At 55.3% G+C, this 25,596-nt stretch overlaps 7 protein-coding genes across 7 annotated transcripts; 4 read left to right on the top strand and 3 right to left on the bottom strand.

Annotated features, from left to right (window-relative positions):
- The first annotated feature begins 735 nt into the window (after positions 1-735).
- CONPUDRAFT_133617 (uncharacterized protein) lies at positions 736-9,818 on the top strand. Its single transcript, XM_007764691.1, has 7 exons — positions 736-1,676; positions 1,735-3,384; positions 3,451-7,202; positions 7,262-8,075; positions 8,129-8,728; positions 8,778-9,246; positions 9,307-9,818. Exons 1-7 carry the CDS (start codon positions 776-778, stop codon positions 9,389-9,391), a joined length of 8,271 nt encoding a protein of 2,756 aa, XP_007762881.1. The 5' UTR covers positions 736-775; the 3' UTR covers positions 9,392-9,818.
- A 788-nt stretch (positions 9,819-10,606) lies between these two features.
- Positions 10,607-12,613, bottom strand: CONPUDRAFT_113973 (uncharacterized protein). The gene is made up of 3 exons (XM_007764690.1): positions 12,508-12,613; positions 12,421-12,454; positions 10,607-12,364 (listed from the first exon to the last, which is right to left on the bottom strand). Exon 3 carries the CDS (start codon positions 12,337-12,339, stop codon positions 10,765-10,767), a length of 1,575 nt encoding a protein of 524 aa, XP_007762880.1. The 5' UTR covers positions 12,340-12,364; positions 12,421-12,454; positions 12,508-12,613; the 3' UTR covers positions 10,607-10,764.
- Positions 12,614-14,980: 2,367 nt separating this feature from the next.
- CONPUDRAFT_148018 (uncharacterized protein) lies at positions 14,981-16,177 on the top strand (the record flags this gene model as incomplete). Its single annotated transcript, XM_007764689.1, has 9 exons — positions 14,981-15,035; positions 15,095-15,114; positions 15,172-15,224; positions 15,289-15,371; positions 15,441-15,673; positions 15,730-15,754; positions 15,826-15,855; positions 15,914-16,052; positions 16,108-16,177. 9 exons carry the CDS (start codon positions 14,981-14,983, stop codon positions 16,175-16,177), a joined length of 708 nt encoding a protein of 235 aa, XP_007762879.1.
- Positions 16,178-17,112: 935 nt separating this feature from the next.
- On the top strand, positions 17,113-18,427 carry CONPUDRAFT_160817 (uncharacterized protein). The gene is made up of 4 exons (XM_007764688.1): positions 17,113-17,568; positions 17,632-17,719; positions 17,788-17,964; positions 18,024-18,427. The coding sequence occupies exons 1-4, from the start codon at positions 17,185-17,187 to the stop codon at positions 18,374-18,376; spliced, it is 1,002 nt and encodes a 333-aa protein (XP_007762878.1). The 5' UTR covers positions 17,113-17,184; the 3' UTR covers positions 18,377-18,427.
- Positions 18,428-18,456: 29 nt separating this feature from the next.
- On the bottom strand, positions 18,457-20,035 carry CONPUDRAFT_140704 (uncharacterized protein; the record flags this gene model as incomplete). The annotated part of the gene is made up of 4 exons (XM_007764687.1): positions 19,430-20,035; positions 19,352-19,366; positions 18,911-19,276; positions 18,457-18,852 (listed from the first exon to the last, which is right to left on the bottom strand). Exons 1-4 carry the CDS (start codon positions 19,655-19,657, stop codon positions 18,457-18,459), a joined length of 1,005 nt encoding a protein of 334 aa, XP_007762877.1. The 5' UTR covers positions 19,658-20,035.
- A 153-nt stretch (positions 20,036-20,188) lies between these two features.
- On the top strand, positions 20,189-21,773 carry CONPUDRAFT_78524 (uncharacterized protein). The gene is made up of 9 exons (XM_007764536.1): positions 20,189-20,356; positions 20,409-20,424; positions 20,477-20,553; positions 20,610-20,623; positions 20,676-20,781; positions 20,837-20,866; positions 20,920-20,954; positions 21,015-21,091; positions 21,161-21,773. Exons 1-9 carry the CDS (start codon positions 20,268-20,270, stop codon positions 21,512-21,514), a joined length of 798 nt encoding a protein of 265 aa, XP_007762726.1. The 5' UTR covers positions 20,189-20,267; the 3' UTR covers positions 21,515-21,773.
- A 109-nt stretch (positions 21,774-21,882) lies between these two features.
- Positions 21,883-24,434, bottom strand: CONPUDRAFT_113968 (glycoside hydrolase family 13 protein; the record flags this gene model as incomplete). Its single annotated transcript, XM_007764686.1, has 10 exons — positions 21,883-22,509; positions 22,656-22,877; positions 22,956-23,187; positions 23,243-23,292; positions 23,349-23,452; positions 23,515-23,669; positions 23,720-23,849; positions 23,924-23,957; positions 24,062-24,154; positions 24,220-24,434. 10 exons carry the CDS (start codon positions 24,432-24,434, stop codon positions 21,948-21,950), a joined length of 1,797 nt encoding a protein of 598 aa, XP_007762876.1. The 3' UTR covers positions 21,883-21,947.
- Between the last annotated feature and the right edge of the window lie 1,162 nt (positions 24,435-25,596).

Genomic DNA, 25,596 nt, shown 5'->3' with positions numbered 1-25,596 from the left:
GGTGGGAAATGAAGGGGAGTGTGTTCTCCGTCGTGGGCGCCCACTTGCACGAGGCGTTGTTCCCTGCAGGGCATTGCGGTGATGTCGGTCTGAGAGCGTGAGACGCGATCCCGTGCACGTCGACGCGTTGTTTGGCCCATGTTCGCTTCCCTCGTGTTCGAGCCAAACAAAGAACCCAACTTCATTGAGCGCTGCCTCGTTTGTCATTTCCTCGAGTCTCTTTCTCTTTCCCACTTTTTCTTCGACGCACGGCTCAGGCAACAGGCCCAGGTCGGCGTGTCCAGTATTCTGCTGGGGATAGTAAGATTTCTTTGCTTTACTTTCAAGGTGCCATCCACTCTATTCTCGGGCGCATATACCCCACTCACCGTCGTCGCAGAGACTCCAACTTAGAACTGATCACGATTATCATTGCTTTCCTCTCCTCTTTACAGCTTCCCCTCATCCCCTTACGCCTTACGTTTCTCGATCCTCGCTGACTTCAAGACTATCATTGACGACACAAGACGACTCGACTCGCTCTTGCACAGCATACACCCATCCCATCCCATCCCATCCTTCCATTTCCCTCATTCTCATCTGTATCTTGTCCATCCATTGCACTTGTCGCATCTGCATATACCTTTCCCTGCTCTCGACGTTCTGACGACCCATCATTCCTGTCGACGCTATCTCTTGCTTCTCTTGCTATCTATCTGTCTCTGTCTATCTCTGTCTATAACTCTTGAACATCTTTTTTCATCCATCCACCGCTTAAATTTCTCTACACATTGGGATGCGCAGTTCCTTTACACTTTTGCGCTCGTCCCAGCCTCTCCAGCCCGCCCAGCAAGAACAAGAACGCACCGTGCCCTCCCCCTTCTCTTACGATACCCCGCCCCTTAACCCCGCTGTTCCCACCATCCGCCTCGTAGCTGCCACCCCATCGGACCCCAGCGCCTCCTTCGCCACCGTCAACACATCCCAGAGCGCGAGCGTGACCGCGAACAGCGGCGTCTCGCCATGGGCTGAGCCGCCCCCGCCTCCTGCTATCTCCGTCCTCGCGCCGAAAGAAGGCGGTGCACGGAAGAAGCTCGTGCCGAAGCGCGCGTCCAAGTCCAAGCTCGCCATCGGCACAGACGCTGGCGCTGGCGCTACCAGCGGACGCGGCAAGGAAAACCGCACGCTGGGTCGCAGCCACAGTCGCGCGAACATCAATGATGATTTCTCGGACGTTGCGCGGCGCGTCGGCGCTACTTCGAAGAAGGGCTTCGAGATCTATGTCGACTCTGCGAGCGCGAGCGGGTGCGATGATGCCCAGGAGGAGGTGGTGATCGTGAAGAAGAAGCGGTCGCGTGCGGGGTTGAACGGGATGAGCTGGGGGCCGGGGGCGCTGGGCGAGGTGACGAATGTGCCGACGGTGTCCGTGTCTGCTGTGGATGCGGAGGGGACGATTGGGAGGAAGGAGGGGAAGAAGTCGATGCGGCTTAAGGAGCGCGCGTCGAAGAGGGATTTGCTCAAGGAGAAGAGCGAGGAGGGGAGGGGGAGCAGGCGCGAGCGGTCTGTGTCTGGGCTGGGTCTGTTGAAGGTGATGTCGTCTGGCCCGGAGGAGAAGGAGAAGGAGAAGTGGTGGAGTATTGGGCGGAAGGGGAAGGACGGGAAGGAGAAGAAGATGGAGGAGCGCGACCGCGCGGTTTGTGAGTCGTCTGTCTTTCACTCGTCATACCACGGACTCACGAGCACCTTCATCCGCAGCGTCCCAGCCCTTTCCTCAGCTCGTGGTTCCTGACAACCGCGCACGGTTCAACTCGCTTGACTCGCGCGTGCTCCTCGCCAACTGCGTAGCTAACGCCGAGTCCACCACCGCCTCTGGCGGTCACGGTCTCTACGCCCCGCCCTCCCATCCCGCCTCCTCTTCCTCGGACAATCTTCTCCGTATCCCCACTCCGATGCACACGCCTATTGCGGTACCTACAGTTCTCCCTCTCCCTCCTGACTCCGACTCGGATGACGACGACACCGCGACCGTCAACGGCAACGCCAATGCCCACACGACAAGTAAGGGGTCTGTTGCGGTGCGCGCTATGCGCAGTATGCGTTCGCTCGCGCGTATCGGGAGCTGGAACCAGCTGCGGAGTATGCCGTCGTTTGTTGGCGATAAGGACAAGGACAAGGAGCGGGACGAGAGGGAGGATAAGGACGAGAAGGCGCGGAGGAAGCGGGAGAAGAAGGAGCGCGAGAGGGAGAGGGCGCTCGAGAAGGAAAAAGAAAAGGAGCGCGAACGCGAACGCGAGAAGGAGAGGGAGAGAGAGAGGGAAAAGTCGGAGCGCAAACCCAAGTCCTCGATCCGGTTCTCGTCGATATCCAAGTTACGCGCCAAGGCGTCTTTCCTCGGCAAGGGCGAGGAGGAGGAGAGACATGATCAAGGCACGCTGCGGTACTCGGCCGGGTCGTCGTTCGAGGCTGGCTCGTTGTCGCCGCCGCCGTGCAGCTCTGCGTTCTTTGAGCCGCCGCCTGGGCATGCTCCCGGTGCGTTTTTGGCGCCGCCGTCGGTGGGTGGGAGTCCGGCTGCGAAGACGCTGGGGAGGAAGAAGAGCAGTATCCTTGGTATTGCGGGGTTCGGCAGTATGCGCGGGAGTGTGCGTGGGATGGGGAGTGTGAGGCTGCAGAAACCCAGGGGCGGGTCGACGAAGAGCGCGGTGTCGGTTGGGTCGTCGGCTTTTGCTGTTGGTGCGGACGGTGTGGCTGGTCCGGCTGGTGGTGGGATTTTGGCGACGGCTGCGGCAGGGACGGGGATGGGGACAGTGCAGCGTGATCGGTCGGGGACTGTTACGACTGTCGCGTCTACGACTGCTTCTACGGCTGCGTCTACGGCCGTGTCGACGTGTACAGGCTCTTCGTCCCTGCGGCCGACGTCGCTTTCGTCGGGCGAGGGCGGCAATGCTGGTGAGGGCGGTGGGAGTGTGAATCACGGGGTGAGCGTCAAGTGGGACGAGCCTGCGCTGCGGACTGTGCGGGAGGCGAGGAGAAGGGAGAGGGAGGAAGCGGAGGCGGGGAGAGAGAAGGGCGGGGAGAGGGAGGAGAGGGAGAAGGAGAAGGAGAAGAGGGGAAAGCGCGTGCCGCTGACGTCTATTTTTCCGTCGATTCGGAGCGTTTCGTCTTCGGTGTCGATGAAGAAGGACGCGGAGGAGGACGCTGCCAGGGTGGCTGCGCCTGTGGTGACTGTGCAGAAGCCGTCGCTGGACAGCGCGCGCAATAGCGCTGAATGCGACGTGTCGATGCCGCCGCCGACGCCGTGTGAAACACCGGCGAGGCCCAAGGTGCGGCAGAGACCGAAGAGTGAGCAGATGTTGCTGTGCCATACGAGACCGAAGGCCATGTATGAAGATTCGGATGGAGATGTCGGTGAGTCTTGTTCATAGCATTTGTCTCTTTCGGTGGATGTGAATGACTGATTGGGCGACGATGCAGATCACGCGGTCATGTCGCTTCTGGCTGGCGCAACCGACGAGCTCGCGCAGTTGATCAACACGCTCGATCTCGAGGCGACGCCTATGTCGGGCATGTCTGGGGCGCGCTCGCCGTTTGATGCTGGCCGGAGCGCTACTATTGGCAGCAGTACTGGCCGAGGCATCGCGGACAGTGCGACGCGCCGCGCGGTGCTCGAGAGCCCGCTTAGTCGGCTGCAGGGCCAGGGCGCGGGTGGACAGCGCAAGGCGTTGACGCTCCGTGCGAGCCTTGCGAGCCTCGCTAGCCGGGCGTCGGTGACGAGTCTGAGAACGTACGCGCAGAAGGGTCAGGCGAAGCATCAGAGGGAGCAGAGTCTGGCGACAATCTTCGATCAGGACCAGGACGCCGCGAAGAAGAAGGCGGCAGAGGTGGGGCTCGGAAGGCATATTCAGCCTTGGGAGACGTTCAATGCTGCTGTCAACCCTGCCGACCCCAGCTCCGCGGCTCTTGCCCCTCCCTCTAACGACAACGAGGAATCTCGCCTGGCGCCGAGTGTAAACCCGGGCACTGGCACGCTGCGTGCACGCAAGTCGGCGTTGTCTGTGGTTTCTCGGTCGACGGCTTCGTCCAGGGCCAAGCTGCGTCTGCGTCCTCGCGCGTCGATCATTTCGGACCAGAAGATGGACATGGTGCCGCCGGCTGAGATCTCACCGCCCGTGTTCAAGGCTCTGCGTCCGTCCACATCAGGGGTGGGCACGCTCAGGCCGAAGGCGTCCATGCTCGCTATGGCGCAGGAGAAGATGCAAGTGGTCGTCGAGGCGGAGTCAGATTCCACGCATGCTGCGGAGGGAGAGGAGGAGGACAAGGTGTTCAAGTTGCCGTTTGAGCAGACGTTCGGCGAGCACGAGCACGAGCGCTCCGAGTCGGTTGCGAGCAGTGCTGTGCACAGTCTAGTGTTCAAGAAACCACTCGACAAGCGCTCCTCCACCGCATCCACTGCGTCGGCTGCTTCTCTCGGACAGCTCGGTGCGCGCCTGCGTCGCGAAAGCGTGGCGTACAGCGACGCGCACGGGCTGCCTCTTCCGTTGGCTCCTGACGCTCGCAGGAGCCTTGCGTTCAAGGGCACCTTGGGCCGTGGGTCGACGACGAGCACGGGAGAAAAGATCGAGCTGGATGAGAACGATCCGGACTCGGACGTGCCCGAGGACCTGAGGGCGGTTTTCGCGAGACGGGATAGCGAGCCGTACGGGCGCTCAGAGGACGAGGCGCAGTCGATGTCGTCGTGGGCGCTGTCGTCGCCCGATGCGCTGCCCGCGCAGTCGCTGCCACCGCTCTCGAGGCCAGTGTCGGCGTCGAGCGCGGGGTCTGGTAGCTCGGAGTCTGTCTACTCGGAGCATATGCCTGTGTTCCGCGCTCAGCTTATCGACGAGCATGACCGGCGTTCGGATGTTGGCGCGGACTTTGGCCACGACCACCGGGATGGCAATTCTTCGGACGGGTTCGGCGACACGGACGGGGAGCACACGGTCGATACAAAGAAGAGCTTCGACTTCACGGGCGAGATCCACAGGTTAAATGAATCGGGAGCGGGCGACAGACGGAGCTTTGTCGAGCAACTCGAGAACGCGTTCCGTATGCCTGCAAGCATCGACCTTGGGTATAACTTCTCTCTGCAGTTTGGCGACAGCATGCTCAGTCCTAGCGGCGAGGAGGCTGCGCAAGGTAGCTGTACTAACTATCTCGATGCCACTCGCGACGTAGAACACGACGTGTCGTGGTCCGAAGGCGACGCTTGCGCAGAGGAAGGAGAGACGTCCATGCCGAGCTCACTGCAGGCGGAGCTTGCTCGCTTTGCGCGAAAGCCTGGTGGGCTCTCACCCGCGCCGATGCCTTACCCGCGGCAGAGCTTCCCCCGGAGCGTCAACCAGGAGCCGTCGCTGTTCCCCGGCGGGGAGAGCTTTGCCAGGGACAGCTATGCGATGACGGAGGACTCGGTTCTGCAAGGCAGCTACGCTGTGACTGATGACTTTGCCACGACTGATGAAGAGCACAGTCCGGAAGCGATGTTCAGGCCCGCACACACGTCGCAGGGCTTGGAGGGTGAGCTCAATATGAACTTCAAGTTCGGTGGGCGTGCGCCGCCCTCTGGACCGCCTCCTATCCTCCCGCCTCAGCCGCCAAAAGTCCAGCAGGGCAAACCTACGCTTCCATCGCATCATCTGACTCTGTCGGACATCATCCCACCGCCCGAGGTCGCTTTTGCGCTCGCCAATATCTCCACCACCTCAAGCGAGTACAGCGTGCTTAGGCCCATCCTAGAGAAGGCTGCCGAGCCGCCGACTCCGTCGTCGCTTGCCACAAAGCCTACCGTTTTCTCTAAGCCTGCCACCGCTGATGTTCCTACCGAGGCCGTCAGCAGCCCGGGACTCAAGTCTATCCTCGCCAAGCCAGGCCAAGTCCGCGCTCGCCCGCGCCTCGACTCAAATGCGAGTTCTAAACGCGTCTCGCGCGTGGTGTTTGCTCGCTCTAGGGTCGATTCTAACAGAAGTACCGGCTCAAAGCGCCATGCTCGTCTCACGGCTGCGCGTGCGTCGTTCCTCCACCACGTCAAGAAGTCGTCGGCCTTCAGCTTCGAGGGGTTCGAGTCGTTCATGGAGGTCGGACGTGGCTCTGAGTTCAATGGTCAGCGGCCGAGCTTCTACGAGGAGCAAGCGGGGTTCTCGGAGTATTCGCTATCGCAACTCCAGATGCAGCCGCAGTTCCAGACGCAGCATCACCCCCACGCAAATGCCCACAGCAAGCGCACTTCGATGTTCAGCATTCCTTCGGTCTCCTCGTACGGTCGAACTATCAACGCTGGCGTTTCGGATCCCTTCGACTATGGCGTTGGCCTCGCGAGTCTCAGCGAGAGTAGCACGAGCCCAGCGTCTGCCGAGTTCTCGTTCGTGTCGAGCAACGTCGACGATACGTTCTCTTTCCTCCGCCACCAGCCGCGTCGCCGCCAGCGTGTCGACAGTGGCGCATCGAGCTATTACTTCCGCTCGTCTATCCATTCGCACATCCGCCCGTACGCGCTCGCCCGGAACGCTCACCGCCAGTCTGTCGGCTCGGTTTTCTCAACGGCGCCGCCTATCAGCATGTACAACCGGTCTTTCGGCCAGCAAGGGCGTCACTCTGCTGCTGATCATCTCGACGATACCATGGACAGTATGAGCTCCGTGGCTCGCGGGTTTGCGAACGCTCATGCGGGCCGCATGTCATGGGCGCAGAGCCCCGAGTTCTCCTTTGACTCGGCGGTGAGCGGCTTTTCTAACGCGGGCATCGAACGTCCGGGTCTTGGAGACAAGATGCTGGACTCATGCATGCCGCTGCGGTCGATCAACGCGTCGCCGGCAGAAAGCGCCAGCAGCTCTCGTAGCGCGAGCATGGTCATCGACCTCAGCGCCGCTGGTCCTGGCGGTGGCCTCGCTGCGGCGCTTGGTCTTGGAGGCGAGCGGGTGTCCAATTTCCCCAACCACACGTTCGACTCCGTCATGGACGGCACATCCCCGTACTCGCAGCCAGACACGCACCGGACCTTGGGGTCGGCGGACTCCCTTTTTGACCAGATGGCGCGCAGCCAGCTTTCGCTAGCCGATTCTGTGTTCTTTGGCGCTCCGAACCCGAGGCCGCAGGCGGCGGATAACCAGGCGATGCCAAAGTACAGGCCGGTTTCGTCGTTGAGTGTTCCGAGCGTGCATAGCTCGCTTCAGGAGGACGATACTATGATTAGCGTGAGTTTCATCCATAAATACTCGGACTGAAGTGGCGCTGACGGGGATACTTGTTTCAGATGCTCGGCGGTGGTCAAGTTCGCAGACGCTCGGTTGGATCTTTTATCGCTGGGTCGCCTTGCGCTCGCGCCGAGAAGAATAGGCCGCTTCCGGCCGATGACTCGGAGTTTGAGTTTGAGCAGCCTGTTCACGAGCAACAGTCCGACGACGAGCACTGGTCCGAAATCAGTCCTCAGTCCGAACACGAATCGGACGCCAGCCCTCAGTCTGAAGTGGACGACACGGTCGAGAGCGAGCCTCCTTCCGACCTCGAGAGCGAATTCGACATCGCGCATGCCTGCGTACTGCAGCTCAATGCGGAGGCCGAGCATCAGGTGGAACAGGAAGACCACGACGACGTCGAGGAGCACTCCGACCTCGAGCAGCTGTCCGAGATGGGACACGTTGCGATGATGTATCTCGACTCAACTTTCGAGGCAGAACCCAGCTTCAAGTTCGAGGTTCACCCCGAAGAGCAGGTCGCTTCCGTGCCACAGCCCGCCCTTGAGAGCCGTCCCGATCCCGAGCCTCAGTCTACATCCGGAAACCATCAAAGCGACTCGGAGCAGCAACCCGACGCCATGCCTCAGTCTGGATCTGAACCTACTGAGTCGAAGCCGGGCCACACATTCCGTTCTGGCCTGTCCGGTCTTGCCGAACGCGTCTCTGTCAGAAAATCATGGGCCCATGAGACCAAGGCCTCCAACGCTGCTTCCTTTCTTTCGCCCCACTTTGGTGATGAGAGGATGATCAGGGCTAAGTACGGCGTCCTCGCTAGGAACAGTCTGGAGGAGTCGGTGCTCATTGCAAGTGGTGAGAATAGTTCAGCTTCATGTAAGTCGACGGCGCATTTCACTGTTAACGTCACTAACGATGCATGTTCTCAGTCAATAACCGCCCGCTTACCGTCTTTAGTCGCCCTGTCCGTGCCAGCCGTTCCCGCTCGAACACCGCCACGAGCATTAGCACTGTGACATCCTACTCCGGCGTTGATACCCCTCCCCTTTCTCACTGCGGCAGTCACTCGTCTTTCTCCGAGAGCTCACGGGAGAGTATCGACTTTTCCGAGATCAACTCAATCCTTGCGAACATGAGCCATGGTTCTGGTGCGCCCGCTCTCGGTCGCCCGCGTCCTCGTCCTCGTGGGCACGATCATCGCAAACGGATCTCGGAAGCACGGCTCTCTTGTGCGTCAATCTACGAAACAATCGAGGAGGAGATGACGGCCATGTGTGCTTATACCCCATCCGCGAACCAATCCACCACGGAGCTGCAAGCGCCTGTTGATCCGACGGAACAGACAGTGCACCCCCTTTATGTCGCTAAGTCTGCTACTACCTCGTCGGACTCGCTCTCGAAGTGGGATGAAGACATCACCTTCACCACGATCCGCCGATACTACGCGCTCCGCGAGGAAGCACAAGGCACCGTCGAAGAGAGTAAGAAGGTATGGATGGATACCCCTTTCTCGACCTGGGCCATTCAAAGTGAGTCGTCGTCGTATGCTCTCGACTGAAGCTAAATAGTCTTCGTCAGACTTCAGCCCTCCTCGTCAACGCGCAGGCATGCGTCAGATACTTGAGGAATCGCAGGAGTGCTTCGGACCTCTTCCTTCTGAACTTCGCGCCAACCGCGCTCGCTCTCGTTCTCCCCGGGCCTCTCCTTACCCACGTTCGGTCAGGACGCCATCTCCGCTCTCTCCCGGTCGCGCTGCTGCCATCGCCAACGCCGCAGAGAAGTCCATGTCCAAAACATCTGCGCCGCCCACCCCTCTCCGTCAGTTGTCTATTAACCCGAATATCGCGCACTCGGAGATCGTTTCTCCCCGTGGCCCCGGCCTCAAGGCCAAGGACAATTCGAAGTCTAAAACCAGGATTCAGGGCCAGAACACGGTCAACGAACCTCGTCGCCCGACAGCCGGCTGGTCCAAGACAGTTACCAGCCGCTCCGCGAACGAGAACAAGGAGAACGGAACGATTACGAAGCTTTCCCAAGGCTATATGGCGTAAGTCTGGTCACTCAAATTTGTCGATTATCACGAGCTCATCGCCTCCCCCATACACAGATCGGACAACTCGCTCAAGCTAACCAGGCCGCGTCCCCGCTCTCGCCTTACTTCTACTGCGACCGCGAAACCAGTGTGGATCTAAGCCGCCCAGCATTTACCTCCTGACAACCATCGCCCATCACGAATCATCTACCCTCACGCCGCTGATGCTAAGGCCACGATCCCTCCCATTGTCTATGTCTATGTCCATTGTCTAAAGCCCTATGCCCCTCTTTCTTGTTCATAAGCTAAGAAGGTGGATGTGCTCTCCGTAAGGGACGCGCATCTCATCTATCCTTATTCCTTAACGTCACTCAACCCTCCACGAAACGACCCCCCACGATGTACGGGCCTCCTGACGAACGCTCACGATCCTACGTCACTGTCAGCGCTCTGTACATATGCCACCCTACGTGTTCAACGCCCGTGTAACGACTGCTCTTTTGCTGATGATCACGCCTATCGATGATACTTAACTGCACATACGCCTGTCTTACTGTTTACTGCTAATTAGTTGCGGGTGTAATTAGGAGACGCCAGTACAATCTAGTCGTGCCATAGGCCAAATCCGTTTGATCGAGTGGCCAATGGAACTCTGATAGATATTTCTAACCAGACCCTTGTCAAGGATCCTCAAGGATCACTGTTGGTAAATGGCGGCGCTTGACAATGGCGGACGCCTCTGATGGCGGTGGCGTATCTTGTTCACGGTCAAGGGAACTATCGCCCAAGCTGGTCAGTTCTATAAATTGTGTCTTATATACGACTCCATTTTAGCCCAAGGGCCTCCCCAAAATGCGTGGGATTGCGCCCAGCAGCTTGACCTTATAATCGAGGTCTACTACGCCGACCGAGACGTGCACTCCCTTAAGTTCATTCGCGTTGATTTAAACGTCACCTTTGAAAGTGATCCGCAGTAGATAATTGTTATTGGGAGGGGACCGAGATTATATATCACAGCCTTCATATGGGCGTCGTAGCTGATCAATGCGAAACAAAAATACCCTCAGAGATAATTGAATAAGTTGCCTATGTCCATGCAGAGACGAAACACGGATGCAGCATGGGATGACGACGAAACGAATGGTGGAAAAGGTGATCGTGTGAAGGGGTGAAGAGGTGAAACAGTCCATGATTATGCGTAGGAAAGGAAAAGAAAGCGGCAGGTAGATGCGGGACACGAGACTCGAATAGCAGATAGACAGGAAGTGGGAAGAGAGCGGTTGCAAAAGGAAAGGGAACGTGTGGTGTCCAAAGATATGAAAGGGGCTAGATGGTCATGAATGATCGGTGCGGTTCTAAGGATGGCTATGGGATGGATGGATGATCAGTGAGGCGATTGTCCGTATATATGATGGATGGGAGATAGAGATGCGATAGGGAAAGAGGGGAGCAAGTTAAGGCAAAGGAGCGATGTGGGCAAAGAAAGGCCGCTGGGGGCCCCATTCGAAGGCGAAGGCCTCTATGAGTCAGGGACTATGCAGATAGAATTGAAGTATGGACACGTTTTGGGGATGCGGGACGGCTCTCGACCGCATGCGAGATCTGGAAAAGCTTAGCTAGGACAGGTTTCTCGCTGTGAGCGCACTCAAGACTCTCCAGGCTTGGACAGAGTGTGGACGGTACAAGCCCTCCGCCGGTGCTCGCGCTCGTGCTTACACCTAACCCCACGTCCTGTGGTGCCTCGTCGATCAACGAGGGTAACAAGGCGCACAGCGTTGCATCGTCTAGATTGGTCAAACGGAGCCGAAGAAGCGATGAGCATGCCTGGAGCAGTCTCCGTATGGGACCGGCGCTGCCGCTCGCCACACGCACGGAGCGCAGCTCGAGGCTTTCGAGCGTAGATAGGGGTAGGCACTTGGTCGTGCAGCAGCTAATAGAGTGAGCTTCTCTCGGACACCGGGACGAGTACAACCACAGGGCGTACTCGAGCAACGGCGTAACATCTTCCCTCGGGCCCACGGCGGCGAGAAGAGGCGAGAGATCTTCCAGCTTGAGATGGCGCAGCGTAGGCATACAAAGCAGGGAAAGGAAGTCGACGGCGTAGGCCGCGTCGACATATCCCAGCATCAGCTCCTCCAGGTTCGGTAGGCGAACGCTGTGCTGTGCCCTAACGAAGTCGGGGTCCGTCGTGCCCTGCGCGGCGTCTGAGGGCCCCAGACGGGGCCCCCACCCCACGACGGCGAGGCGCCGCAGATTAGGGGACGCGGCGACTATGTCCGCAAACTCGCGCAGGGTGGGCATCACGTCTGCTGCGTGGAACTTGAGCTCGAGCTCCTCGAGCCCTGCGAGGCCAGCGTGTGCCCAGTCCACGTGAACGCCCGCGAGGCTGACACGCCGTAGGTTTGTGAGTGCGGTACCGCTGTTGAACCACGCGATGGGCGTGCGCATGTCGAGCGGGCGGAACGTCTCCCCCTTGGATGCGAAGAAGGCGTTGCAGCGCGAGACCTTGATGTCTTCGAGGATGGGGGCGGAGGTGATACGCGACGCGTACCAGAGGAAGGTGAAGATGGGGGACCAGGTGTCGGTGAGGAGCTCAACACGCGACCAGCGGTGGGCGTGGGGTACGAGGAGACGCATGACGTTCTCCATGCTTTTCCATGAGAACGGATGGGTATTCTCCGACCAATTCCAGTCCGGGTCACGGAAGTCAAGGAACAGATGGAGTGCGCGATTGCGAGAGCGGTGGAGCCAAGTCAGGGTCCGCGTGAGCTGAACCGAGCTGCTGGGGAACGTAAGGACAATCGTCGACCACAGGGTCGCCGTAGACAAGGCGACTTGGCGCCAGTGACGGCACACATGGGAGACGGTGATGGGGAGGGAAATGAGGTCGTGAAAGTCGTCAGAGTCGTCGAATGAGACAGTAGATGCTCCTCCGGCGCCGAACGCGAAGATCTCGGAGAGGAGCTCGTTCGGAAGGGATTCGATGGGCGCTAGGGTGTACCGGGGCCGACAGAGCGGAGGTCGTCGCTGAACTTGCAATGATAGGATGGGTATCTTGATTTTTTGAAGCGCCATTTCTAGTGAGCTCGTTTGTGTCCAATCTTCCATGGTAAAGCGGACGAGACTGAAAGAACTAAGACAATTATGCCCGTTAGCGGGAGGCAGTAGCTAGAAGAGTAGCGCACTCACATACACGTGAGTGAAATGCTTTGAGGCGATGGTGCTGGAACCTGGATGAGGTGAACGATGAGATGAGCCAAAGTTGAACCCATTCACCGTTTATAAATCAGCGCAGATGCCCGGCTATTCGCGGTGCCTCACTGTCCGGTTGGCAAGGCAGACCACGTCCCGGGAAGTAGTTCGGCAACGCACTAGGCGCTTGCCCTGCCGCATGTACGACATGCTTTGTGGTTCCTACCCAGCACTCAAGCCTTTTTTGGAAGGTTGTACGCGCTTATTTATGTTTGTGGGTCCCAGGGCAAGGAGTCCCAGCCAATGGCAATCTGTGCTGTCATGAGTAAGCGACAGAATTTAGACATATATCAGCGCATCGACAGGCTGTCAACCAAATGCGGCATAAAGCAATAGATACTCACCAGCCTCAAGGCCGAGAGTCTCGCAGTAATGGACTCGATCAGCGTCATGCTGGTCTCGGATGCACCGCCCTTAGACCAAAGAGAGACGCAGCGAAGCGCCCGAGTGACTTGGGGCGCGCCCTAGAACGAAAGATTCATGCGATTCAGAGCATACGAACAAGTCCATTTTCGAACTTTTGGATAACACGTTGCATCGCGTAGGATGAACGGCCCCTGGATAACGCATCAGTTTGCATTTGATGTCAGCCCAACCGACGCGGAGAGATGCAGTTGGGCGTCACGAAGGGATGCACGGTTTTGTCGGAGTCGACAGTTGCCCAGCGCAACCAAGATGGATCAACAGTAGCGCCAGCTTGCATCTTTTGACAGTAACAGGTAGCCGATGACTGTAAATCCTGATATTGCCCCGCCCTTCAGTATCTGCTCGCGTAGACTTTAATCCGAGCACTTGCCATGCCTTGCATTGTGGGTGTATATATGCGCGTGTTGGAGAATTTTTCCGCCTTGAGCGCCATCAATTGCCGTCTCTTGGCTACGGGCAGGACCTCTGAGTCAGCCTCCGATCGACAAATGAGAGCCCTGTTGAGCAAAGATGCAAATATCAGGTCAATAAGTGTGCCAGCTGATGCAGAGTTCGTAGCTTTGCTTCGCTGGCTGCAAGTTGGTTAGCGCGTTTGTATTCGGCTTCAAGTTTTTTGACCAAGTCCATTGTCCGCTATATTGGGACTCCGCTGCGCTAATATCCGAGCGCGCCGACACGGGCCGGGACCTGTAGCTACAACTCCTGACGTCATAGACATCATATCCCACTTCCGACGCAGACAGTCACAAAAATGGCTCCGATGCCTAAACGTTAAACTTTGGGAACATGCTGCAAGGAAGGCATGAGGCAATATGGGTAGAACCATACATCGACTCTGCTAAGAAACTCATCAGCATACATAGACGCATTGCTCCAAAGTCAATCATCTGTACGCTAACTTGAGGTGATAAATATTGGATACGGGGGTCATGCCGGCAAACGTAACACACATGGTATTATGGGTCAAGTCATCCGAGGACCGCACGATGTGTTTTTGGAGCTTTCAAGCTTCAGGTTAAGCCAAACGTCTCAACTTCGCCCCACTGAACCCGTAATTTGATGTTAATCACATGAAATATGATGTATGTCCACGGTAAGTACTAGCCGCTGCAAATCTCCTACTTTCTCGGCCTTGGATCCAAGCGAGGAACTAATATTAGCAACTCGTTCAAACAGGCGCGTCCCGGTTGGCTAAGAAACACACCCAATGCTATTGGTTATTTTTATTTTGAAATAAACCTAGGCTTGGTCGGCACCTTGACGGGCCCGCATAGGAGCCCAAGGCACGACCAGAGCGACCCAGGCCTCCTGTACGTCTAGGCCGGTCTCGTCTCGACATAGTGTTCTCGGAGATCTTGGGCATACTACAAACACAACCACAGGGGCCCTGAGAAAACCCGCACACACCGCAAAGCTTCCCTTGAGCCCCAAGCTGTACTTGCGGGGCGAAGGGAAATGGAATGAAATTTACGGTAGGACACGAGAAATCGATCCGTCGCCGGTGAGCGAGCTGGCGATATTTCATTACTCTATTCTGTAACCTCATCCCAGCGGCTAAACGTGGATCCAGATGCTCCCGCCTATTTATATGGTCGACGACGTCAATTCATCTGCACGACCTCCCCCATATCAAACATACCACACTTACAGCACCCTCGCGACGTCTGGTTCTTCTTCGACTTTAACGCTGACACACATCGCCCGACCATGGTAGACTGGTCATCACCCAATACCGTCGAACAGGACAGACACACGCAGCGGTTCATCGGAGTTTTTCTCTTGGGCCTTTATAGGTGCATAAACAGCATCTACTTAATGGCGGTCAAAATGACGGGCGCGCAACGTTGTTTAGTTGGGAATACCTACTCCATCTTCGCGTAGAAATCTCGCTCATAAGACGCACGACCGCGCTTCATCCATCGCTGGTGAGGTTCCCTCTCGCGTACTATTCTGACAATATAGGCCTTACGTAGCGCGAAAAGATCCCCTATGTTCTTGGTCGTCTTTGCATGCTCATTTGCTTGATATTAATGTGAGTGCATTGGTCGGTTTTCGAGGGTATTTCAAACTCATGCAATATAGCGTTACCGCGACGTTTCCGAGTGGTGTAAGGAAGAACTGTTTCGGTTCGTCGGGTTTATGGGATTTGTACTGCCAACCTTGTCACTTATTCACCGACTACCAGCTCTTTACAAGGCAATACCGGTGCGTGCATGCCTAAAAGTAAGACTTACCATTACAAACTAACTGGTGACACGCTAGATTCTTGGGAATAGCGTCGTGTGGTTCGCAACTGTCAACTTCGTGCTACGAGCGTAAGCACTCCCTTCTATCTTCGTCCCTAAAAAGACCAACTTCCCTGATTGTTTGATATTACAGTTGGCTCATCTGGGACCGCTGTTGGCCGGCTGCGATCCTTTTCTCTCTCATGTCCGGTGGCCACGCGTTCATTCTCATGTACGGTACGTCTCACGCATCCTTAATTCCCGTATCAACACAGACTTAATACTTGTGGGTCGGTTACACGCCAGCCGGAGCCCTTAGGTCCGCCAAGTGGAGCGTTAACTCCTGCACGATAGTTGACGCAAACCACATCAGCATGGGGATCGCTTTCATCTACACAATGGCTTACGACTTCCTTGTGCTCATCTTGACCGTTGTCGGCCTTTCGCGTCTGCAACCATCAAACCCTCTCGGTGCGGTGCTCCGCCGTCAGGGTGTTATGTACGTTGCGACAATGTCCGTGGTCAATGTATTCCCAGCGGTAATTTAATCTTTTGTGATGTGTATTGCCTTGGTACGCTGACTGCGTCTTTGAAGGTGTTCTATCTGCTATATCTTAACGGTGCGTCACTGAGAGGGGTTTCACCACGACTGTCAGTTTTTCGGAAGCATCCTGATATCTCCTGACTTCAGATGTTATGACCGAAATGACCGGTCCACCAGGTGAGATATTCCTTGTACGTTATCTTCACTGGAACCCACGCTCACCCTGTTAGTTTAGCGACAACCTTGAGCATGATTATTTCTTCCCGCGCCGTCATGTCGCTCATCGTCGACAAGAAGCCTGAGCAATATTCTAGTTTCTGGCGCCAGGCCCCCATTGGTGACACCGAGCAAGCGTTCACCACCCGGATCGGCGAGTACGTAGTGTGTGGTATAATTCCTTGATTCTCTACTAAGGCAATCCGCGCACAGAGGCGTCACAACGTTCCAGCAGACATTTGAGATTGACTTGGGCAGCCTACGTTCGGTCCCACTCGAATGAGTCGAGCCGTGTTGCGTCTGTAACAACGGCAGAGAAGGTAGAGATGGTACGCAGCAGATGGTAAGGGAAGTTGAAGGAAGAGGGGAAAGGTCGCGCAGTCGGACCAATCTTTCTCGAGCATGGGTCTTTGTTGTATTTGCTAAATCTCACTGGGTATTACGATTAGAAATGGGCGCCAAAGGGTCTACGTTGTGTCTTGGTGGCTCGTAGATCATGGTACATGTAATGATTCTTATTCTATTATTAGCTAATTTTATTGTTCATCGGGGCGGTGGCTCCACGTCGGACATCATCTATCGTGCTGTACAGTAGTATTATGTAGTAGTTCAACTTGTTGTTAATCTGTGCAATGTGATCTTTGATATTTACACATGTAATGATATGCGGGAACGTCTCAATCAATTGAGAAGCTTGGATGATTTTGCAGAGTTGCGTTAGGGCGAAGACGGTTGTGCGAAGTCAACAACTTACAAGATGTTGGAGGGAGCGGAGCACTAATACTTGGGAGTAATAAGGTCGGAGGTGCCGGTGAGCACTTTGAGTAAATGGCGGAGAATTCCGAAAGCTGCAGAAACCATGCACTGCAAGCAATTCTTAATAATAGTGGCATTATTACTTGAAAAGTATTTTAAATATTAAGGTGAACAGGTTTCAATAATTAGCTCCTCGTTATTTAAAAGCTTTATCAAAGACAAGGGTCAGTGACAGGCGCTTCCTTTCCTGTCTTTGATAGAAAATAAAATAATGAGGACCTAATTATTGAAACCCGTTCACCTTAACATTTAAAATAATTTTAAAGTAACAATGCCACTATTATTGAGAAATGTTTGCAGTGATGTGGTGCCCCATTATTCATTACGCCCTGTCGCCTTTCGGATCCTCACATTTGTTATCGCACCTCGTTAACCTTGCTCCCACTGATAGCCCCTGCCGTCCTCTCTTACCCGTTTTCCCGGCCATAAACGACAAGCCGAGTGCCTTTGAGAGGCACCCACTTTCATATATTTATGGCTACCACTACGCTCCGACCTGAAACGTCCCAGGAGCTTTTCGCCGACAGCATGAAGCTCTTCGGGAGCACAACCGTCTGCGGCATCTTCTATGGTTTCATGACCGTCCTCGCCGCTGCCTGCATCCACGCTTTCTTCCACTGCACCCCGTGCGGAGAGCCATCCAGGCTCAGGCTCACCCTCCAAGTTGGGTACGTCACGCTCTTGTGGATATGCGGAACACTCTACGTGGCCTCCATGGCGCGGACGGTGCAAGACGGATATGTCGCACTTCGAATGCAGTTGCAGAGCCCGGCGGAGTGGAGCGACTTTCAACTGCCGGAGTTCATCCTCGCAGACGCATCTTATATGGTGGCGAACTGCCTCGCCGACGGTCTTCTGGTGCGCCTTATCGTTGAGTGGGGAGTACGCCCAAGGGTGCTAATAGGAGATTATGATGGGCAGCTTTGGCGCCTTCGAGCGGTATGGTACAAGTCAAAGTGGTATCCATACCTACTGCCATGTTCTGTTCTCCTGTACTTGGCTGTTGTCGGTGAGTCGCCTTACCCCATCGCCTGACCCTGGCCCGTATAATGAGATATACTACATGACGGCATGCAGCACTCGATTTCATGGCAGTTGCAGCCGACTCCCTGCCAGGGAAGACTTTCTACTCTGCAGATGCATTCAAGATGACGATCCCAGCTTTCGTCACTTCTGTTGTCTTCAACGTTTTCACAACATCGCTCATCGCAGGCCGCCTTTATGCCTTCCGTCGCTGGCTTACTCAAACAGTTGGTTCGCAGCACATTTCTCTATTCAGACTGCCTTTACTCGGCTAACTGGAGTGCTCGCAGGCAAGCGCTTTCTTCATCCAAAGCACTTTACCAATATCACCCCAATCATCCTCGAGTCCTCTGCGCTCTTCACCGTCACGTCCGCTATCTTCACGGGACTCTACCTTGCTCGTCATCCGGCTTACTATCTCATGATCGCTGTGCTGTCCCAGGTACAGATCATCGCCCCGCTGCTCGTGATCCTTAGGATATCATGGGGCATTGCATGGGAGCCAGACGTAACGCTTTGCACAATCGCGGTCGATGGCGGCCAGGTTTTGCGGAGAGATGACCATTGTTGTGTAAGCGTGGTAGATAGCCCCAAGATAGCGGGGCGCGAGAGCTTCAGAGATAGTCACGCCAACGTAACGTGAGGTATTTCTAATGATAACATTGTAATTAATACAGAGTTTCGATGTTATTCCGATGAAACGAGTCACTGAGCTACAATATTTCAACTGCTTCGTGAGCCTTGCCCGAATTTACTCTCATATACAGCAGCCACCCGTGCTGCAAACCCGCCTGGTGCATTCTGATCCATGAGAGCTCGTAGTGAGGGCCGCATCGTTCCACTATCGTCTATATAAACCGCAACGAGCGAGAGACGGTCAAAGGTGATGCCACCGCCTTTGACGCCGAGGCGCCAGCGCGCTTCGCTCTCCGTAGCTGGTGAATGCGCATGCATGAGTGCAGGGTGGTCGGAAATGATATAGTTGGGGGAGTCGACGGCTGCGAAGAGCTTGCGGAATTGGGAGGCAATACGGGTTGCTAGTGTGTGTCGGGTGATACGTGCGTGGGGAGGGCCGATGGGGATGCGTGGGCTCCAGCAAAGGTTGGGGTAGCCTGGCCACTGTGCGACGGAAGTAAATAGGCTGGCCATGATAGTTATGGCACGAGAAGAGACGTACCCTTATTTCAAGCATCAGTTCTTGAACGTCCTCGTTTATGTTCAGAAGGGTCTCGGCGTTGTCTATGTCCTCCGACTCATATATAGACGCATTGTCGCCCGAATCTCGCCTTTTGCATTGGAACAAGCGCTGATCTCCACCCCGTATCCCACTTCCCTTTAGACAATCCGGTAGGCTAACGGCGCTCCATTTGCTGAACTCTTCATTATCCCGAGGGTACTCGAAAGCGATCCGGTCCTGCCACTTGGGCTTCGAGTCGGTTCCGATGCCCGAGACAATGACCAGTTTCGGTGATGGGATGGGGACAAACTCCTCGGCATAGTAAGAACCTGATAGGACGAAAGGTATGTATTTCCGAACTCGGGGCTGTTTGATATGTCCGGGAGAGAATATGAGGGTTCTGTATGGAGTTGAAGTTGGCTCGAATGAAAATGGGCTAACTTGGTGCTTCGACGACTAGTGACAATGGGCATGAGACACTTAAAGACCTGAGAGTTATGGGACTAGAGAAATTCGCACCTTTAATACCTTTGAAGTTTTACGCCTTACCGCCGTGCTTTTGCGAGGCTTGATGCTCTTGGCTGTGCTTGAGAGCATGGTAGTCTGGGGATCTATCGTGGCGTTGAGAGACTGTACCGGATAGTTGATGGCTGGGCTGGAGCCTTCCACGAGCACCGAGTATAAACGGTAACCCTTTTTTCGTAATGAGGGACGATGATCATGTTTATAGTTCTGGACAGGGTCCATGCGCTGTTCTCACGTAGGGTTGGAGAGCTCCTTGGACGCGCGGACTATGATCCAAGCAGGCGACCCTGGTGCGGGCACGCTTTTGCTACTTGAACCTGATTTCATTTGAGATAGGCCATATATTGCGTATCACACGCCGACGGATAAGCGTAGCGGGTGGTTGTATCCGTATCATTAGCAAGTCGGTCTCGGAAACGGACCCACCTGATATTAATTGAGCCCCCTTCCATCTTGGTTGGACCAGGTCGGACCCCGCCCGCTTCTGTGCATCGAGTATGACCATGATTGAAGTTATTGGTCGCACACAAAGTCGACAGATGCCTGCGTTAGCTGATGTCGATACTAACCGATACTACTTGACGAGAGGTGAGACCTGGGCTAGTAATCGACAAGCAAAGAGACAGAGAGACATCGCGTTAGGTACAAGCGTAGCCACGTGGCTCTAACAACTGGGGCCGCTTCCCGTTAGGGGTGTCGCCGAGTGGTGTGAACGTTGGGTCCTCGGGGCGCGTTCGTTCAGCGCCTCCTCTTGCATCCTCCTCTCTCCTCCCATCCACCACCTCGTCTTTCTCTTTCATCTCGCCGCTCTTTCTTTGACGCTCTTTCTCAAATGACTCTTTCTCTCTTTATACGCATTGTGGTGCTATTCTTTACGGTCCTTGTCAGTGCCGAGCAGCACACTATCAGCTTTGTCAACAGGTCAGTCTATCGTCGCGCTTCAAAATCGCTTATTGAAGCTGGGCGGCTGAAGGTGTGGATATGGGACCGTACGTTTAGAATAATACAGTCTTGACGCGTCTTTAATGGCAGTCTCAACAGCCCGCACTCGTCTTGGACGGAAAGAACATATCGACCGGTCAGTCTTACACCAGCAACGGCCCCTTCTCTGGCATCGCGTGAGTGTCGCTACCTCTTATCGTATCATGGCATCCTGACTGTCTCCCGTCACAAGTTACCTCCAAACTGGTGAGTGTAATACATTATCTCGCATGCGACTTTGTGTGAATTTCGGCACCAGGCCCATGCCTCGCCAACGGGGAGAACTGTGCTCTCCTCGAGATGACGCTTATCAACCCGACCGTAGCTGGGGGTGGGTCGAGCACCGACATATCCTTGATCGCTCCGTATGTCCTCGGCACATTTCACGCACCAGTCTGATGTACTGACGCGATGTTATAGTCATAAGTACAACGTCGAGACGTCGTTTGCGTACGCAATTCCCCCTTCCCGTATGATGTATGTCACTAACTCAGCACTCATAGGTACTACGGAGGCTGCAACGGTCAAGGAACTACCTGTGCGTCTTGTCTTGAAATGCTCCTGATCACAACGCGTCTGACAAAAAATCCATTCACAGGCTCTTCGGCAAATTGCAACACCGCGTTCTTCAATCCCAATGACAACCAAGTACAGGTGGCGTGCCAGGCCAATAACGTACGCATGTCTTCTCCCTCTCGAACTGTCTAACGTTCCTTGAGCTCTAACCCAAATACACCCTGATAGGTCAACCTCGTAATCACCTTCTGCAGCAATGCGTCCGACTTTGTCACCAGCTCTGGCTCGCTTGCCTCTTCGCCATCGTCCGGATCTGGATCTGGGCCTGAGCCTACGTCTGCGTCTGCGTCGGGCACGCCGACATCTAGTAACATAAGTAGCTCCTCGAGCGCCAGCGTCGCCTTTCCTACTGGTTCTAGCGCAATAGCGACGCCGACATCCTCAAGCGGGAGCAAGTCATGCTCAACCAAGAAACGATCCAAGCGGGGTGCGCTCGAGGCGAACGTCGCGGATGACATTACGTCGAAGCGTAGGGGCATGAAGCAGCACAGGCGGCGGCGCGCTTTGAGTAGCGATCACTGAGCCTTCGTCTAGGTTTGCTTTGCCATTTGGCTAGCTTCGATATCTCTGCGGTTATCGCGTTTGCATTCTCGTTTTTGGTTTTTGCTGTCCTTCCTTTCATGCGAGTGTACTCTGCGAGTCAAGAGTACTAGTCGTTACATTATTCTTGCTGGGCATCTGCGGTGCCCTCCTCTTTGTTGCTTGACTGTAGCATATACACACGCATTCTGTATCAGCTGTTTGAAACATCGCTGCGAATGATTCTGTTGGTAACACCCGCCTTCCGCTGTGCCTATCCTGCTCTCATCCATGTCCAACACGGACAGCGTTAGTAGTGTCAAGCTCAAGAACGCCTAGGCCAGCTTGAATAAAACAATTTCAATCAAGTTGAGAAACTGGTATACTTGTACACAAGTGAAATCTATCTATACATGTTGAGTCTGCCGGCGCCCTCTTAGTTACGGACCGCAGCCGCCCGCACATACACTCTTCCCTCCCAACCTTTCAACTTCACCTCTCCCTCTAACCCCTTCGGCGCGTCGTCGTAGTTCCCCAAAACTAGCTCGTACCCATCGAGGGTCCCGCAAACCTCGTGTTTCTCTATCTTCACATCCACCTCCTCCTCACCAAAGTTGAGCAGCACCACCGCCACCTCCCCATCTCCGCCCTTCCTGACAACCCCAAACACCCGCTCATGCTCAGGTAGGAGTAACTCAAAATCGCCATAGACCAGCACCCCTTCCCACTCTTTCCTCGTCCTTATCGCCCTTCTCCAGAACCCGAGGACACTGTCCGAGTCTGCACGCTGCGCAGCGACGTTCCAAGTCGGATAGTCGTCGTTCGCGCGCATCCACGGCCCGTTCGGCGACCGCGTGAACCCAGCGTGCGGCGAGGCGTCCCACTGCATCGGCGTGCGCGCGTGGTCCCGCGCTTTCTTCTGAAAGGAGTCGAGGAGGTCGGACATGTCTGGCCCGAAGTTGGGCGAGGAGGTGGATTTGGCGCGTTGCGCTTTGATCCTGTGGGTATTGTGTCAGAGTTGAGATCGTCAGCGGATCCAATATCAATCCGTGAACTGCCATGCGTCCCCGGCGCTTGTTGATAGGATAGGGGCAGAAGCGTGCCGCGCCGTCGCGAGGGCAAGAAAATGGTGACTAGCACTTACATCTCCCAGTAGTTAATCGATGCCACATCCTTATACTCTTCGACACCCCAGCTCCTCGGGAAGTTTCGGATCCCGATCTCCTGCCCTTGGTACACGTACATTGTTCCGCCCTGGGCGATCTCGAGCATCGCGAGCACCTGCGCCGAGCGCGTGCGCCACGCGTCCGTGTCGTTTCCGAAGCGCGAGACCGAGCGCGCGTGATCGTGGTTCTCGATAAACACCCTGCATCCATTCGAAGTTTAGACGTGGACGTTGGAGCAGGGAGCGACGACGATGGCAAGGAAAAGGTGGACAACGCACGCGTTCCAGAACCCGGATTCTCGCTTATATGTCTGCCACTTGTTGATGATCCCCTTGAGCTCCGTGAGCTTCCACGGGCGATATAGGAGGGGCGCCTCAGGCGGGCTATCGAGATCCATGATCTCGAACTGGAAGACCATGTTGAGCTCCTTGTTGTCCGGGAGGACGTACTCGGCCAGCACGCTGTCGTCGTGTGTGAATGGGGTTTCGCCGACAGTTATGAGGTCGTGTTCTAACGTCCAGAAGGCAGGTCAGAGAGGAAACGGGCATGGATTATTGGAGCGTACTTGAGAGCACCTCCTTGTTCATCTGCTGTAGGTATTGGTGCACACGAGGGCTAAGTCCTGAGTTCAATATGCGTACGCTCTCGTCCCAGATATACGCGGTACGCACCCATTCGCGTATAGCGAACTTGCGTGTTGAAAGAACTGCGACCGGTCGGACACCGGCGCATCTGGCAGGCCCTCTACTTTCGAGACAAGGTTGATGACGTCCATCTTTCGAACGTGTCAGTAACAACGTACACGGGTAGCTGGATAAGAAACGCTGGTCGACGCACCCTGAATCCATCGCATCCCCGCCCGATCCAGAAGCGCATCACCTCCCAGACAGCATCGCGCACGTCGGAATTATCCCAGTTGAGGTCGGGCTGCTTGCTCACGTACAGATGTAGATAGTACTGCTCCGTCTTTTCATCGTAGTCCCAAGCCGAGCCTAGCTTCCGTGTCACAGAGGAGGACATATCAGAAAGAGAGGATACGAACCTTGAAACACGCTCCGCCAGTTATTCGGCGGCATCATGTGCCCATCTTCGTCGAAGCGGGGGTTGCGCCAGATGTACCAGTCACGCTTGGAGTTATCTTTGCTGGATCTGGACTCTTCGAACCATGCGTGCTGCGGAGAGGAAGAGTGGTGATGAGATGAGATGAGTTTGGCCAGCAGGCAGCGAGAGAAGGAACGTGCGTTACCTCGTCAGACGTGTGGTTTACTACCAAATCCATCCTACGAAGGCGTCAATCTACGTCCCCATATGCGTTTGATAAGATCGATGTAGGGAGAGTGCGGAGTTCGACGGTGTGCGCGAGAAGAGACGAGAAGAAACGTACATGACTTTCATCCCTCGCTCATGTGCACCCTTCACCAAGTGGTCGTAGTCCTCCAGAGTCCCAAACCGCGGGTCGATATTTCGATAGTCCGAACTAAGGGGGTCGCTGAGCTCAAGAAGAGAGAGAAAAGAGCTGAGCAATACAAACTAAGCACTCACATATCATACCCCATATCCGCCTGCGGGGAGCAGTATATCGGGGACATCCAAAGTACATCCACGCCCAACTCTTTGAGATAGTCCAGCTTGGACGTTATCCCAGGCAGATCGCCAATCCCATCGCCATTCGAGTCGAGGAACGAGGACGGGTAGAGCTGGTAGACGACGGCGGACTTCCACCAGGCGCGGGTGGGGGTATACGCTGTCGTTGACATGACGGTCAGATGGAAGATGGAACGACCTGGGCTGATGCTTTATTGGTTTATAAACCACGAACTGGGGTGTTGATGAGGAGAGGAGCTGATAAGCTGATTGGCATCTATACGTAAATATCCACCCACCCAGAGTCTGCTTCCCATACCCTCCTACGTCAGAGGTGTCCACGAAATGAACTCAAAGAATCGCCCTCGAAGTAGTTGGACTTGATTAGGCTATGCGACGTGTCAGGGCTTGCCATGGTAGAGAAGGGGTTGACGTACACCTACAACGGACACTGCGATAGAAGTCTACGCTCTGCATCTCCACGTCTTCTTCAAGCATGTCGTCGAACTAATGCGCATACTTTGCATACTGCAGAGACGAAAGCTAGACTTGGTTCGGCTTGCGGTTTTCAATACCAAGACTTGAGCTTGAGGGCTCCAGGATCGCATTTCTCATAGGAACACTCCATAGCATATACTGTGCAAAGTTTATTCTATGGAGAGTTTCTGGAAGAACAACGTTGATCCTGAAGTCAAAAGGACAGTGGCATGACACTGAGAAATGGGCACCTGGAGGTTAAGGCGAGCGCGTTCGGAATGAAGTGGAGGAAGTCGACCCGCGCGGTTCCGTGTTTGGTGCTGTTGATTGATACCCCTATTTCTTGGACTGGCTTTACCCGATCGCGTGAGGTCCCTTTCCTCTACCCATGATCTTCGTACCCGCCAATCGTCACTGGGCCGAGAAATGAAACAAGAAAAGCGAAGGAGGAACGATATTAAGGTGCACAATTAAAGCAACCCACGTATGCGCTCACCCCCGGAGTGGTGCAATTGCTTTTGCCTGTACCGGCGCGTCGCTGAACGAGGTCGACAGTCTCCATGGCATTGTTAGGAAAGCGCTGACTCGTGTGGATTCCAGGAAAACGTGTCCCCTACACTGTGAATGCTCATTAGACTAGTGGCGTTCTCCAGCGATCCCTGCCTCTCTGAAACTTATCGTCATCATACTCGGGACCATGGCGATTTGATATCCTGGCTCCAGCTCATTTTGGCCAGCTGTCTCTTTGATTTCACATATCCTTGGTCTATTCTAACCCTCATGACATGCCGGTGCATCGACTCCTAGTGATCCTCTGCCGCTCCCCATCCATCTACACTCTCGTGATGTCTTTAGCCT

This window comes from Coniophora puteana (genome assembly GCF_000271625.1).
Source record: "Coniophora puteana RWD-64-598 SS2 unplaced genomic scaffold CONPUscaffold_1, whole genome shotgun sequence".
Taxonomy (NCBI): Eukaryota; Fungi; Basidiomycota; class Agaricomycetes; order Boletales; family Coniophoraceae; genus Coniophora; species Coniophora puteana.
The sequence above is the reverse complement of the archived record's forward strand: the minus strand, read 5'-3'. Positions and strand labels throughout refer to the sequence as shown.